Below are 15198 nucleotides of genomic sequence, written 5' to 3' on the forward strand. Positions count from 1 at the left end.
CCGAGTATTAAATATTTGGCCGGAGACGCAAAAGCTTCCGACCCAGAACACATTTGAAAACAAGTTTCTTGCTTCTTCCATGGATAAATGTGTCTCTTGTAGGATACATATCTGTGCCTCCAAGAGTTCTAGATGCTTCAATATTAATCTCTGTCTCCTAGGGCACCTCATTCCGTTGACATTCCAAGAAACAAAGCTCTTCTTCCTACCCTGAGTTGCTACCCCTGCCATACCTTCTGAAATCTTTGCCTAGGAATTGATGGCCCATAAGCTGTAGATCTAAAGTGAGATGAGAATTTTTCATATTTCCCCCCCCTGCTCCCCCCCAGGGCGTAATTATTTGTAAAGATCTTTCAATGAAACCCCAGATCAATGCAGTTACCTCTGCCTGTTTCTTCCACCTTCGCAGAATCCGCAAAATCTGTAGGTTTCTGTCCACGGAGGCTCTCACACTTGTTATCATGGCCCTGATCACCTCTTGTATTGACTACGCCAACACTCTTTATGCTGTCATCCCTGCTTACCAGATCCATCGTTTGCAACTTGTGCAAAATCAAGCAGCTAGGCTAGTCTTTCCTCAGCCAAAACATCAACATGTCTCCCCATTAATGAAGAACCTCCATTGGCTCCCGGTCACCAAACGTTGCATTTTTAAACTTGGCTGCACCACCTTCAAGGCATTACATGATCAAGGCCCTGCCTTTGTAGCTTCTAGGATCCATCGGTACGCCCCTTCCTGTGTTCTGCGTTCCTCTCACCATAACCTGCTTATCATCCCAGCATTTAAGCGGAAAAAACATGGTGTCCTCTGCTTCTCGCTTTTGGCCCCCAGGTTATGGAATTCACTTCCGAGTGAACTTAGACTAATTCACAGCTATGCTTCCTTCAGGAGATTACTCAAAACTCATCTGTTTCAGCAGGCCTATGCGTAATATGGCGTCCATCCTCACTTCGTTTTTCTTAGCACCATGAAACCGCCTGGTGTCCGTGCGCTGTATAAATACTTTTAACATTTTAACATAAAAATGAATGCTCTTTTAGTCAATGGCTGTTGGTAATACAACATGTTCTAATGTCTCTCAACCCACAATTAAAAGAACTTTTTGCTTCTCTATTAAGGTCAGGGAACTGATATTCAGTCTGTTAAGACTGTTCTTCAACTTTCAATGATATTATATACTATAGTATTTGCTTTTGGATTCAGAATTCATTTAATTATTTGTGTTGTCATTGCAACAATTTCTAAAAAATGTTTTAAAAAGATAAATAAGTAGGCTTTTTAGTGTGTTAGTTTTTTAAATGTTTCCAGTTCCCTAGGCAGACATCTGAAAACGAAAATGCAAGCCATTGCTGGTGTTAATGCTCCCAGGTTTGAAAAGCATGTGTGTAGGAGTGTTTGTTTTGTGTTCCAATTGCAGGGGTTCAAGCACACTTACTGATGATGTTTTAGAGAGAAGGGAGTGGAGATTTCTTTATGGAAAATATTTTGCATGAATAGCAAATACCAGGCCAGTGGCGTAACAAAAGCCCCCGAGTTCTGGGGGTCCCCCTCTGCTACTGGCAGCTCCCTGGCCTGGGAGCTACAGGCTTCGTCCAGAGTGTGGGGGCACCTGCATTTACTTTGCAGGAGGGCCCCCTCAAGTTTCATTACACCACTGTGCCAGTCTGAAGGTGAATTTCCCTCTGGAATTTATGCACACTTTAGTTGATTTTGGAGGGGTAGGACAGTAAGTGAGAGGTGGGTTTTCCCCTGGAAGAACATTTTTCTTCCTTGTAGGAGTTTAAAAAAGAAACGTAAAAGGTCCAAATTGTTTCAGAATTCCACATGTGAAAATGTACGTATTACGTTTGTGTAAGAAGTATATATTGCAGATTTTCAAGACTACATCAGTACGTATTGTGAGTTCTTTTAAAGTTGGAAACTTGCTCTAAAACTAGATTATTATAGGAGCAAATTTCCTGCTTTCTCTCAGAAGGTTTGTTAATCCTTCACTAGTTAGATATGCCCTGCCAGATCCTTTAGACATATCCAAACACAATATATACCAGTAGTATTGAGCAACAATTTTCGGTTTTGCCACAGGTCAGGCTTTTTTTCTTATAGCTAATTGAGGCATTTTTGATGATAAGCACATTTGGAAAGAATATTATACATGTTTCTTTTTGTTTCTAGAGTCCAGGCAGAGCTATGCTGTATACAGGTTTCTTATTTATGTAAATCCTTGTGACATTGCAGAATTGGATTCGACTCTTGGAAATTTAATATTGCATGAACCAAGGAAAGCAGTGCACATTTTTCAGTCAGTAAGTGGATCCATATTCATTTAATTTTTATTTTAGGTGACAGTTTGACTAATGGAAAAATATATCCTCTTTCACGTACTCTTCAGTAATGAACAAATTGCAGTGCTTGCCGACCCGACCTTCTCCCTTCTTACCCTCAAAGTTTTCGGTGATGTTACTTAATCTGTTGGAAAAACCTTTGACACTCTCCAGGGGTTGGGACAACTAATAGATACATTTGTTTTGCTAGTGTCCTATATTCCTTATAATTTTATTTATTTGGTCTCAATAACAGATTTGATACAGTCATAGAAAGAAAAGTCCATTGACTATGATTGTTGTTGGTTGTATCTCTTTATTTTGTGCTTGATATTTGCTGGTTTTCCTGCGTTACTACGTGGTCAGTACTCATTGCCCGCCAACACGTGTTTCACCCCTTACAATGCCTATGCGGCCGGGGCTTTCTCATGGCTGTAAATTCAATGTTAAAACATGAATTCAGTTAAAAAAAAAAGATTTTTAATTCTTTGTACTACACCTCCAGTGACCCGGGAATTCCACACTTGCGCTATTTATATAGAAGGTTCTTGAAGGTGCACAAAAGGGTAGGAGGTTCCCTTATTTACCTAAGTGTCTAAAAAAAGTATACTCAAGGGGTTATAGAAGAGTCGAGGAGCTGCTATTATGAGAATTTGTCACGGATACTCCACTGGATAATAGAAGTGGAGAGGCAAAGGGATATGCCATAAAGTGAAAAGGAACATTCAGAAATTAAATATAGAGAAGATGATTAGTTTACTGTTCACCATGTGAAATTGCATTCATTTGTCATAGAAAGAGGATTCTTTACCTCTTTGTGAAGTCCTGTTGGTTCTGATAAGTCCTTGGTTGTTTAGTCAAAGAATAGCGTCCTCTCTAATTTATTCCCACTGCAAAGACTGTCAAATGTGACAAATCAAGACGGATGCTCCTCCGAAATTTAGTGCAAAAATATGCACATTCCCCCTTACCAGAGGACGAACCAATTTCATCTGATGAGGAAGGGGAGGATGATTAGCGTTCCCAAGGAGAGGTTGAGTGGGGGCAGGGGTAAGGACGGTGGGAGACCGTGGGAGTCGGGAGGGATGAAGCGGAGGGGCAGACAAGGCCAGTACCCCGTAGGAATTTCCATGTACACCTATCATTAATACTAACTAGTATGTGTGACCTTGCAGACCTAAATGCGGAGTAATTTATCAGAAACTTTGCACGGCACAATGTATGCGGATTCACTTCAGCACGTGACGACCTACCTGTGATTTCTTTGTTGATTTTTTACGTTGTTTATTGTTGAAAAAACAAAAAACCAAACCTATTCAAATTAGAACATTACTTATGAACAATGCGCCTTCACTAAAGTGCGAAATAACTAAAACACGGAATCAGCAACCAGTATACAGACTTTTCCATTAATGAGGCTATTTCAGTAATGGTGTAGCGGCCGGCCCGTTGGGTTGTAGGCCAGATGCTGTGTACGACTACAAGGAGCAATAAAGGTTTTGGAAAAAAAAAAAAATATGCACATTCCAAAATAATAGTTGAGAAGTTCTGTGGTACTTGTTATAATCATGCGGGTGCAGTGCCACCTATCAGATTAGCAGCAACATATTACGCGCTGATCCTGGCACTCGGAGGGCAGGGGCGTTGCTATGGATAGAGTTCCTTGTCCTTTACCGCTGCAAATTAAAACTATTAAATCTAAACGAGTCATCCCATTTTACGGGATGCCCCGTATTATGGTCCCTGTTCACAAGGATTTGTGCAACGACACAGATACAAATGCATATATTCTCCCAATATTTATAAATTATAGAAAAAGTAAGCATGCAGTATGTGGTCTCCTTCTCTGGAGACAGGACCTACCATGCTTCCGTGTCAGGAAATCATCCAGTGAGGTAGCTCTGATCCGGAGCTCCTCGCACCCAGTTCCCACTTTAACGTCAATATCAGCGTTTTATTAGGGAACCATTTTTTTTTTTTTTTAAACTTTATTGTCAGGAAGGAATAGTGGTTAAACAATTGCATACATCCAATTGGTAATCTTGCATTTCGTACAATTTATCTGTGCATTAACTTACTGGCTACAATCTCGTAATTAAGACATGGTTTCTGCTGTATCATGGGTCTCTTATAAGCTTTCAATATATGACATTCGGTCGTAGAGTGCGTTCCCTCGCTAACCCTTCCCTCAATTTCAGTGATGGCTACATCTCTTTCCAAGTAACCTTTAAGAACAAACTTCCCAACATACCCCCCCAACCATGTGTCATCGTATCCCCGGATGTCTCCCACAGTTCGTAAAACCCTGTGCTGCTATTCGTAGTGCATTAAAGGGCCAGATCATTGCCGCCCACCCAGCCGTGCCACATGTCCGAGGCCTTCTCCCCGCAACTGTTCAGTTACTCCTCCTCTCCTTCGGAGTCTGATTCCTCTCCCTCTGGCAAGGGCTGACAAAGTTCCCCTCTGTACATGTTCCATGCCGCCCATACCTTGTTCCATTTCCGGGGCGCCGCTCGAAGCACATAAACCGCTCTCTCTGTCACCATCAGGATGTCCATGTTTTTAGCCCATCTACTGGCGGTGGGCATTTCCGGCGCCCCCCATTTCTGTGCTATATCCCGTTTAGCTACTGTTAATGCCAGTGACGCCCAAATCAGTTCATATCTACCCAGGTCATTTGGGTCCCAGATGTTTAGAAGGCATTTACGTGGTTCGGGTAGAATGGAGAGTTTGAGGGCCTGGGAGATGGATCGGAGCACCTGTCTCCAGAATTCGCGTATTTGCGGGCATTCCCATAGCGTGTGGAACAGTGTCCCCTCCTCCCCGCAGCCTCGCAAACAGAAGGGGTGTGGTGCTCTTTGTATTTTGTGCAGCAGTGTCCTGGTGTAATAGATACGGTGTAAGATTTTAAGCTGTACCAGTCTGAGCTTACTAGAGATTCCCACCTCCTTCGGAGAGGCCAGGGCCTCATTCCATTCAAATTCATCTGCCTCACCTATTTCCTCCTCCCATTTCCCTTTGAGTTTTAGTGTCGGGTCTTTGAGATTGTTGATCAGTTTTTTGTATGTAAGGGAGGTGGCGCTTTGGATCATGAAATCGGTTAGTAGTCTATCTTCCAAAGGAGAGGAGTCTGGTAATGTGGTGCCGGCAGGGATTGCCTGTAGTAATGCATGCCTAATCTGGACGTACCTAAACGTTTCTGTGGGTCCGAGGTTGTATTGCTGTTGCAAGTGTGGAAATGGTAATACTGAGTCATTGTCCCAGAGGTCTCCTATCGTAGAGATGCCTATTGAGTCCCACCGCTCAAACCCCTTACAGTTTCTCAGGTTCCCCAACGCTTTCGTGTCCCACAAGGGCGTCATTTTAGTGAGTCGGCCTGCCCATCCCAGACGGGCCTGCGCCATGTGCCACAGCGCCGCCGTGTGCTTGGTCGGACCGATCAGGTCCTTTAGTTGCGACTTGTTGTACAGCACGGACAGCATACATTCCGTCCCAAGTTGCGACCAGTCTGCCCGGTAGGCCGGGTCGTCCTTCGGGGCGTGGATCCAGTAGTTTATAATCTTAAGTTGGGCCGCCCAGTAATATAGCTGGATGTTGGGGAGCGCTATGCCACCTTCGTACCAGCTCTTTACCAGTTTGTCATAGGCTATGCGCGCCGGGCCTGTGCCCCAGAGCAGGACCGTGACCAGCGCCACAATCTGTTGGAAGTAACGCTGTGGTACCAGGTGAGGAGTATTCTCAAGTACGTAAAGAAGTCTTGGGAGGGCCATCATTTTGTACAATGCCGCCCTGCCCAGTAGGGTCAGTGGGAGGGCCGCCCAGTGCCTAACATCCGCTCGCAGGCGATCTATGGGCGGTTTCAGGTTGTTCACGAAAAAGTCTGCTTCCCCGCTCGCGATAACAATACCAAGGTACTTGAAAGAGGCTGACGTCTTAAGCATTGGACAGTTCCCCTGCAGTCTTGGCTCTGGGCCTTTCAAAGTGTATATGGTGGATTTCGACCAGTTGAGTGTGTAACCCGATGTGCGCCCATGCGTGTCACAAAGGTCTAGTAGGGCTGGGATGCCGGTCTCGGGCGCGGTCATGTATATGAGCATATCGTCCGCGTACAGCGAGACTTTGTCCTCCCACCCCTCCTCCCATTTGATGCCCGCGAATAGAGGTGTCGATCTGATCTGGATGGCCAAGGGTTCAAGTACTAGCGCGAAGAGCAGGGGGGACAGGGGGCAGCCTTGTCTGGTCCCCCTGCCCAGTGGGAATCTCGGCGACGTGTGGCCATTGGCCACCACTTGTGCCACGGGGTTTGTGTAAAGCAGCCGTATCCATCGTATGTATTTTGGCCCTAAACCCATGCGTTCCAGTACCATGAAAAGGTATTCCCATTCTACTAAGTCGAACGCCATTTTGGCGTCGAGGGAGAGGATTGCCGCTTGTTCCGTGAGGAGGTGTGCACGGGCCAACACTCCGTGGACTCGTCTAAGATTCAACGCCGTGCTCCGGTGGGGCATGAAGCCCGACTGGTCAGGGTGGATTAGAGTACTGAGATGGGGCAGCAATCGGGTGGCCAGAAGCTTAGCTAGTATTTTGGCCTCGATGTTTAGTAACGATATCGGGCGGTATGAGGTGCATTCTGTCGGTGGTTTTCCGGGCTTGGGTATTGCCACAATCGTTGCTGTGCGTTGATCTAGTGGCAGCTCTAGTCTGTCCCTGCTTTCCAAATACATGTCCAGCAATGGGGCACTGAGGTCTGTAGCCACGGACTTATACCACTCTACCGGTATCCCATTAGGGCCCAGTGCTTTACCTGACTGCAACGCCATGATCGCTAGCTGGATTTCTTCCCCCGTCGGGTCTAGTTCTAGGGTGTCACTGTCTTCTTGTGTAATGCTGGGGATGGTAATGTCTGCGAGTGTTGCCATTGCCATTTGTCGTGTGACCCTCCGTCCCGGTGTATAGATTTCCTGATAGTGTCGAGCTAGTTCGCCTATTATGTCCTCCGGGTGTACCAGTGTCCGCCCATCCTCCGTGTTTAGCCTATGGATACCCCTCACTCCATTCCCTCTCTTGTCTAGCCACGCTAGCATACGTCCCGCTTTGTCGCCCACATCATAGATCCTATGTCGAGTGTTTGCGATGTATCCCTTCTCTGTCGTTTTGAGGTGGGCTAGGTATTGTTGTTGCCGGAGCATGAGTGTATGTGTCGCGGTCGGGGAGGGGTCTGTCATATGAGCGTTATTGGCCGTATCTAGTGCAAGCTCCAGGTCCGTGAGTTCCTTCCGTGAGTCCCGTTTGTGTCCCGTGATCGCCGCAATGGCCGCCCCCCTGAGGACAGTTTTGTACGCCTCCCATAGGATGGAGGGCGACTCTACTGTGCCCGTGTTCTCGGTAAAATATAGTGATGTCGCCAGTTTGAGTTTTTTTCGAATCTTGGGGATTTTCAGGAAATTGGGGTAGATTGGGTATAGTCGGGCATTCCGTTTCCCTCCGGTGGTTAGCGATAAGACGATCGGAGAGTGATCCGAGACCCCTCTGGGCAGTGTGTCCACCCTCTCCACCATATCCAGTCCCAAACCCAGTGTCATGAAGTAGTCTATACGAGACAAGCTGTTATGTACCGCTGAGTAGTAGGTGTAGTGGGTGGCCTCTGTGTGTAGTTCCCGCCCGAGGTCTACAAGGCCTAGGGCTTCCGCAAAGTCTGATAGTGGTGTAGCACCTCGCGGTCTGGTCCTGGTGGGGTAAGTGTCCTTGAGTGGATCCATGACTGCGTTAAAATCCCCCCCAACAATCATGTCGCCATCAGGGAGACCAAGAAGGAATTTGCCTAGTGCTGGCAAGGCCACCGAGTGTAGGGCTGGGGGAATATATACTGAAATCACATTCAGGGCCCTGCCCTCCCACTGGCCATGGATTGCGGCATAGCGACCCTGGTCGTCTGCCACGTGGCTGGATACCATAAGGGGGGAAGACCTTCTCACCAGTATGCCCGTACCCCTGGAGCCAGTAGTGAAGTCGGCGTGGACTACCATCGTGTACCCACGTCTGTCTAGGGCTTTGCAGGTGGATCCCGTGAGGTGGGTTTCCTGTAGGAGGACCACATCTGGGTTTTGCCGCTTTACGGCTTGAAGGACCAAGCCTCTCTTGATTTTGTCACCCAGGCCCCGGACATTCCATGTCAGTATGCGCAGTGGGGGAATCTTCCCGGCCGTGGAGGGGCCTTCGGCAGGCGTGTGATTAGGTGGCCTGGCCATTAGGCTGATGAAGGAGTCTTGTACACAACGTGTGCTGCGGCACAGCCCATGCGTCGACTAGTGTCGCGCTGTGTAGGAGACGTGTTAATGTCAGGGTGATACTGCTGTGTAGGTGGTGAACGATGACTACAAACAAGAATAAACATTTCAACAAATAAACTTCAAACCCTTCCCCCCTCCCTGCTACCCTGCTCCACGGACAAACTCCCGCCCGCTTCCCCAACTGTGCAGAGTGCTTCAGCACCCCCCTATACATCTTACTTGCTCGTAGGGTTGGTGAGTCCCCTCCGGGCACTGCCTGTGCCCACCCTACTCAGCTACGTCCGAGCCACGGTCCCGCGGCCCACACAGTCTTGAAAAATAAAGCAGGTAAATGTCACACCGGAGCCAGTTGTCCAGAGTCCAGTGGATCCCTCTCAAGGTCCGATTCTATTTCTGTTTCGCCTCCCTGGTGCGGTCGGTGGGAGGACTGACTGGACGGTGTCTGGTCAGCACGGTGTCGCTGCCGGTCTTGTTGTGAGCGTTGTCGTCGCCCCGCTGGTCGCCAGCCCTCCAGCCATTCTTGAGCCACCTCTGGCGTGTCAAAAAACCAGGTCTTCCCCTCGGCCACTATCCGCAGTTTAGCTGGGAACATCATGGAATACGGCAGTTCTCTGTCGCGCAGTGCTTTCTTAACCTCCGTAAAGGACTTGCGTCGCCTGGCCACCTCTGCCGTGTAGTCCGGGAAGAACGCCAAGGTGGCATTTTGAATCCGCACCGGTGGTGAAGTCCTCGCCGCCTGCAATATTGCGTCCCTGTCCCTGAAGTTGAAGAGCCGGGCTAGCACCGGTCTCGGAGCCGCCCCCGTCTTGGGCGGGCCCCCCGGGACTCTGTGTGCCCTCTCCACCGAAAAGAAGTGCGACAGGCCCTTGGGTTGGAGCTTGTTCTTGATGAGGTCTTCAACATAGAGGTCCATGGCCCCCTTCCCCTCCGTCTCTGGAATCCCAAGGATACGGACGTTGTTGCGGCGTGAGCGCCCTTCCTGGTCGTCCAGCTTGTCATGCAGTAGTTTGGTGACTTTTTGCATCCTTTCCATGGCCAATTGGAGCTCTGAGGTGTCTTCTACGAGCGATTTCGTGACCACTTCCACCTGCGACACCCTCTCCGCCATTTTGTGAAAGTCCGCTCGCAGCAGAGATACTTCCGAGGAGATGGTGCCCACCGTGTTTTAACTTCTGTGAGTGTTTTCATGATGTCCTCTAGTGTAATTTTCGCCGACTTGTCTGCTTCTTGGGCATGGCCTGTGGAGGGTCGCCCTGTAGTTTGCTGTTGCCCTTGGTGTCCATAAGCGAATTTATCCAGTTTGGCTTGCGTGGATCCGCTCCTAAGGCCTTTTCCCGCCATGGTGCTGGGCCCTGCGAGTGCCAGAGAAACGCCCCAGGTGGCCGCTGCCCGCGGGTCGATTGAAGTTTCTAACAGGCGGGATCAGCCAGATAGCAGTGGGTCTCACTGGATGTTGGTGTGAGAGCCTAGGAGCCGCTGAAGTGTCTCGCGTTTTTGCTCTCGGTAGCCTCTTTCCGGGATGGAGCGGGCACTATGTTCCCCCCCTTGATGTTCCACACTGCACCGTGTCTCGTGCACTGGACCGGCCGCTGCGTGTTGGGGAACTTCTGCTGTGTCGACGCTGCTGGTAGCGGGCCTGGGGGTTCCCCCTGTGGTCCCGCGTATATGTCCGGTGTTGCGCCGTCCCCCCGGGGCACCGTCCACCTGGCCTCTGTTCTGGCTCACCGTGCGGGCCCACTGCTCCCTCGCTCCTATGCGGCGACCGCCTCCGCCCCCTGTGGTGTTGCTGCGCCAGCTATGTTCTCTTGGGGGGGGGGGGGTCCGTTGTAGGGTGCTGTCTCCGTGCCGCGCGGCCCAGGTCGGTGGTGCACTGACCTTCGTATTGTTCGGGTCCTGCCTGGTGTACGTGGCAGCCCGATTCCCACCGGAGGACTCCGCCAGTAGCTGTAGGCTTGGTCTGGTCTGTCCGAGGTGCACCGGGGGGCGCGTTCACTTTCCCGGCCGGTTCTGCCGCACTTCCGCCGGGGTCCGGATTTCACGCGAGGCCGGTGCTTCACCCCCGGTCGTAGGCCCCAACTCGCCACACGATGCAGCTCAGGCTCCGGTGCTCGGATTTTCACGAAACTTGGACCGGTGACACCGCTTGTGTCCCGGACTCGAACGCAGCCGCTTCAGGCGCGCTATTCGGCGGATAGATGCGACGGATTTGGTGAAAGGCTGCAGTGCCCTCGGGAGCTCTCACACTAAGCGGCCGCCATGCTTGGCTGCTAGCCACGCCCCCCTCTTAGGGAACCATTTTTAGAAGGCTAGTGTGTTGGAGAAGTCCTTTCTCCATTTCCATGTGTCCCGAGTCTTGGGCGCCCATTCTTTGACATATCAACCCCTGCCACCTTAAAGTGGCTTGTTAAACCTAAAGGAACCTCAGACACTGGTCAATTTATTGTGTTTTGATCCCATAATCAGGATCTTCTAGAAGCAATGTCCAGTTAATATTGAAGAGTCTATCATCAACAATAAAGTGAATTTTAAAGTGCAGTTGATTTGAAACTATAAAAGGGTGTATATGTAAAAGTATACTGTGTTGGAGTAGTCCTTTCGCAATATACATGTGTCTTGAGGCTTAGCTGTCCATTCCTTGGCATGCAAACACGTCACAATTGGGAGTGGCTTAATATACTTTAGCGATCTGCCAACATTGTACTTTTTTTTAATTTTGCCCTCTAAACAGGGTTTTAATAATGCAAACTCCAATCAATGTTATAAGTCTCATATCAGAAGTATATTATACTTTTTTAAGGTATTAATTTGTCACTATCTAAAGTTTATTCTCACTTTTATTTTTTACCAAGCTATTCGTTTGAAACAATAAAAGGATGCATTTTTAAAAAATATATATTTTTATTGAGTTCTTGGCAGAGAATCAATGACATAATGATTACCAAATATCCGACATGTAAATCTAAACATACTGAACTAAAATACATTGAAATCGCCCAAGATAGGTACAGATCAAACAAAAGATTGTATTTAATCAAAAACATAATATCCCAGATCCCAAATATCCAGCTTTGCACGCTTTTCTCAGTCAAAGGAATCTTTCCAGATTTTAGTAAATTTACGTAGAGCTCCAATCCTTTTTGCATACCTCAATTCACTGTTTCTAACTCTCTTGATTTTTTGAAAACATTCATCTGCAGTTGGAATTATTACTGATTTCCAATATTTAAGAATAAGAGATCTGGTAATTTCAACAATGATGTACAAAAGCTTCACTAAGGAATCTTCCAAATTAAGCTCTGGATCAACCCCAAGTATAATTAAATTATTATAGTTAATGATCGAAAAATGTAAATATTGAGACAATATAAAAAACATATTTTCCCAGAAAACCTTGATTTTGGGACAAAAGGCAATAATATGTGACCAATTAGCCAAATCAGGTTGAGTGCATCTAAAACAATTAGATGATGCATTACTGTACATTTTGGACATCGCTGCCGGTGTATAATACAATAGCCATTTGCTAAAGAAAAGCATACGTCTCCATGTTCGCCCCTCTAAGGACCGTGAAATTTAATTTATTTAGTGTTTTCCAGTTTATTTCCTTTAAATTGAAGCTTTCATGTTTCTGCCATTTATTTATCGCTTTGACACTCACATCCTCCTCCCTATTTTCCGCCAAACCTTTCCTCCATGCTCCCGCCCTCTTGAATACTGGGGACCAAAAGATATCGTTCGTTAAATTAGAGATCTGACTTAATTGTGTTATATCAATATTGCTCAGTAACCTATACAGCGCTACATATGAGCCCATAAGAAGAAAATTACCACATATTGACAATACCATCTCATCGGGAGTCAACCAAACTCCAAATTTAATAAAATTTGATAAGTTAATGAACCCATATCTCGCCCAGGTAAGTGTGATATCTAATTCTAATCTGGTCCCTAATCCAAAAACAGCCTCTCTTAATGGAGTTACTAGGGACAGGAGAGAGAGTGAGTACCTTTTCAGCATAACAACTCGCTTTTTAAGAAACCAACGCAGAGTCTTGTATCTGACTAATTTGGGTGATTTAAAAATCGCGAGAGGAGAGGGTATTTTGGATTCTTTGCAGATTAAATCAAAAAAGAAATTAATAAACAATACATCTCTAAGTGCTGGATATTTAAATCTCGAAAGATACTGCACAAAATATGCATAGTAATAGTCTTTTAAATTTGGTAGGCCCAATTGACCTTGTTCCTTATCTACATATAGGGTTTCTATAGCTATTCTTGGAGTCTTTTTTGCCCAAATGAAGGCTGAAAAAAGAGATTCAATCTTTGGAAAAAAAAGGCCAGGAAGGGAACAAGAAATGGTTGAAAACAAGAAGTTGAAAAGTGGGAGTATTGACATCTTAATTAATGCTACTCGGCCTAAGATAGATTAAGGAAGTGTATCCCATCTTAGGAACATAGCACGGACTTTCCTAATCAAGGGTTCAAAATTGAGCGTATATAGATCGCGTACTGAAGATGAAAAATAAGCCCCTAGGTATCTTTTGGGTTTATTGGTTATACATCTCCGAATATCTGGATGCAGGTCCGGGTTGTTATTCCCGCTGATTATAATCTCAGTTTTCCGCTTATTAATGCGAAACCCCCCCCAATGCTTCAAATTGTGAAAAAATGCAAAAGGCTTGTTCTTGTGACTGCATATCGGATTTCAACAGAAGCATAATATCGTCTGCGTACAGTTTGATCTTATCCATACCATCTATCGGTGGAGAAATATTTTTATTTTTTCTTATTGCAGATGCTAGAGGCTCGGTGAAAAAAGCAAAAAGAGTGGGGGAGAGAGGGCAACCTTGTCTCGTTCCTCTTTGAACAGGAATAGACCCAACCATCAATTTATTGATTAGAATATGGGCTTTTGCTCCCTGGTACAGATTTCTAATTAAAGTGATGACTTGAGAAGGTATACCAAATCGATATAAAATGAAAAAAAGAGTGTCCCAAACTACTAAATCAAAAGCTTTTTCTGCGTCTAAAAGAAGAATTAAAGCTGATACCTTACGAGTTTCAAAAAAATCTAGTGCTTTTACTAAATGTGTGTTAGTGAGCAGTTGGCGGCCAGTTATAAATCCATTCTGATCTGCATGAATTAACTGTGACGCAACCTTATTGAAACGAATAGAAAGCAATTTTGTAATAATTTTGTAATCCGAGTTTAATAAAGTTATAGGCCTATAGGAATTTGGGTCTTTTGCTTCTTTTCCTTTTTTCAAAAAGCTAATCACTGTACCATCGGATTGGTCCCCCCTGAAGCATTGAATTTACTAATAAAAGAAGTATTTCTGAAAGAGAGCCAAAAAATTTAATAAAAAATTCGGCTGGAAATCCATCTGGGCCGCACGCCTTACCATGTGGCAAGTTTTTAACTATCAGCTCCAATTCTTTAATAGAGAAAAGAGAAGCCATTACTTCTTGATCCATATTGGAAAGTGATGGAAGAGAGTATTTATCTAGGAATACATTTAAACTAAGTTGATCCAAAATATGGGAAGAAGAGTAGATGTTTTCGTAATGGGTTAACATAATTGCTCCTATTTCCGCCTGATCTGATTTATCTGCTCCGGTGGTAGGGGATTTTAAAGAACGAATCAGATTGGCTGCGGCTTGTTATTTTACTTGCCATGCCAAAAAATTTCCGGTAAAGTTGCTATGCTCATAGGATTTCTGCGCTTGCCTATAAAAGATTTCCTCACTTTTTGAGAAATAGTGAGCACTCAGTTCACGTTTTGCTGCACTTAATAGGTTTTTTAACTCTGCCGAGGGATTGTAATATTTTTGATGTATTAAGGCTTGTATTTTTTGCTGTAGCTTGTTTTTTGTATTACGAAATATAGCTGCCTCCCTTGCGTCCCTACTAATAATGATGCCCCGAATATACGCCTTCAAGGTGTCCCATATAATATGAATTGGCGCTGTCCCCATATTTCGTTCTAGAAAATCCTTAATCTCTGCCTGGACAGACATAACCCAAGGTTCATCATTCAAATAGGATTTATTGAAGACCCAACGTTTCACCACATTAATCCTTACATCTAGCTCAATTTCAAGGACAAGCATTGCATGATCGGAGAAGCCATTATGTAAAAACTTATGATCTCGACTAGTAAGTATTGAGGAAATTAGAAAAAAATCTATACGAGAAAATGACTTGTGCCTCCCCAACCAGCATGTATATTCTCTTTTATGAGGGTTTGTTAACCGCCAACACTCAGCTAGATCTAAAGTTCTAATATTATTAAGAATAATCTGATGAGATTTAGGTTTAGACTGCTTTTTTCCGCCCAAGGTTGAATCAATTTGTGGGTTCATCAATATATTAAAATCCCCTCCAATAACTAGATCTCCGTTGACCATAAGGAGAGACTGAAACATTTCTTCATATATTAAAGGGCAATCGTTAATGGGAGCATAGAAGTTCACGAAAGTAATGGGAGATAGTCTATTCTTAATTTTACATTTAGCCCAGCACCAACGGCCCTGTGTATCTGCTTCAGTAAGAATTATTTCTGCCTCTAATTTCTTACTAAAA

General features: G+C 45.7%; 1 protein-coding gene across 1 annotated transcript in view; it reads left to right on the forward strand.

The window, feature by feature from the left end:
• Positions 1-15198, forward strand: part of MCMDC2 (minichromosome maintenance domain containing 2) — a 1367419-nt gene that overhangs the window by 40465 nt on the left and 1311756 nt on the right. Inside the window, exon 2 of the mRNA XM_086965823.1 lies at positions 2174-2304. Coding sequence (XP_086821949.1) covers positions 2174-2304 — 131 coding nt within the window. The remainder of the gene's footprint in view (positions 1-2173; positions 2305-15198) is intronic.

The sequence above is a fragment of the Lissotriton vulgaris genome, chromosome 4_1 (genome assembly GCF_964263255.1).
Source record: "Lissotriton vulgaris chromosome 4_1, aLisVul1.2, whole genome shotgun sequence".
In the NCBI taxonomy this organism is placed as follows: domain Eukaryota; kingdom Metazoa; phylum Chordata; class Amphibia; order Caudata; family Salamandridae; genus Lissotriton; species Lissotriton vulgaris.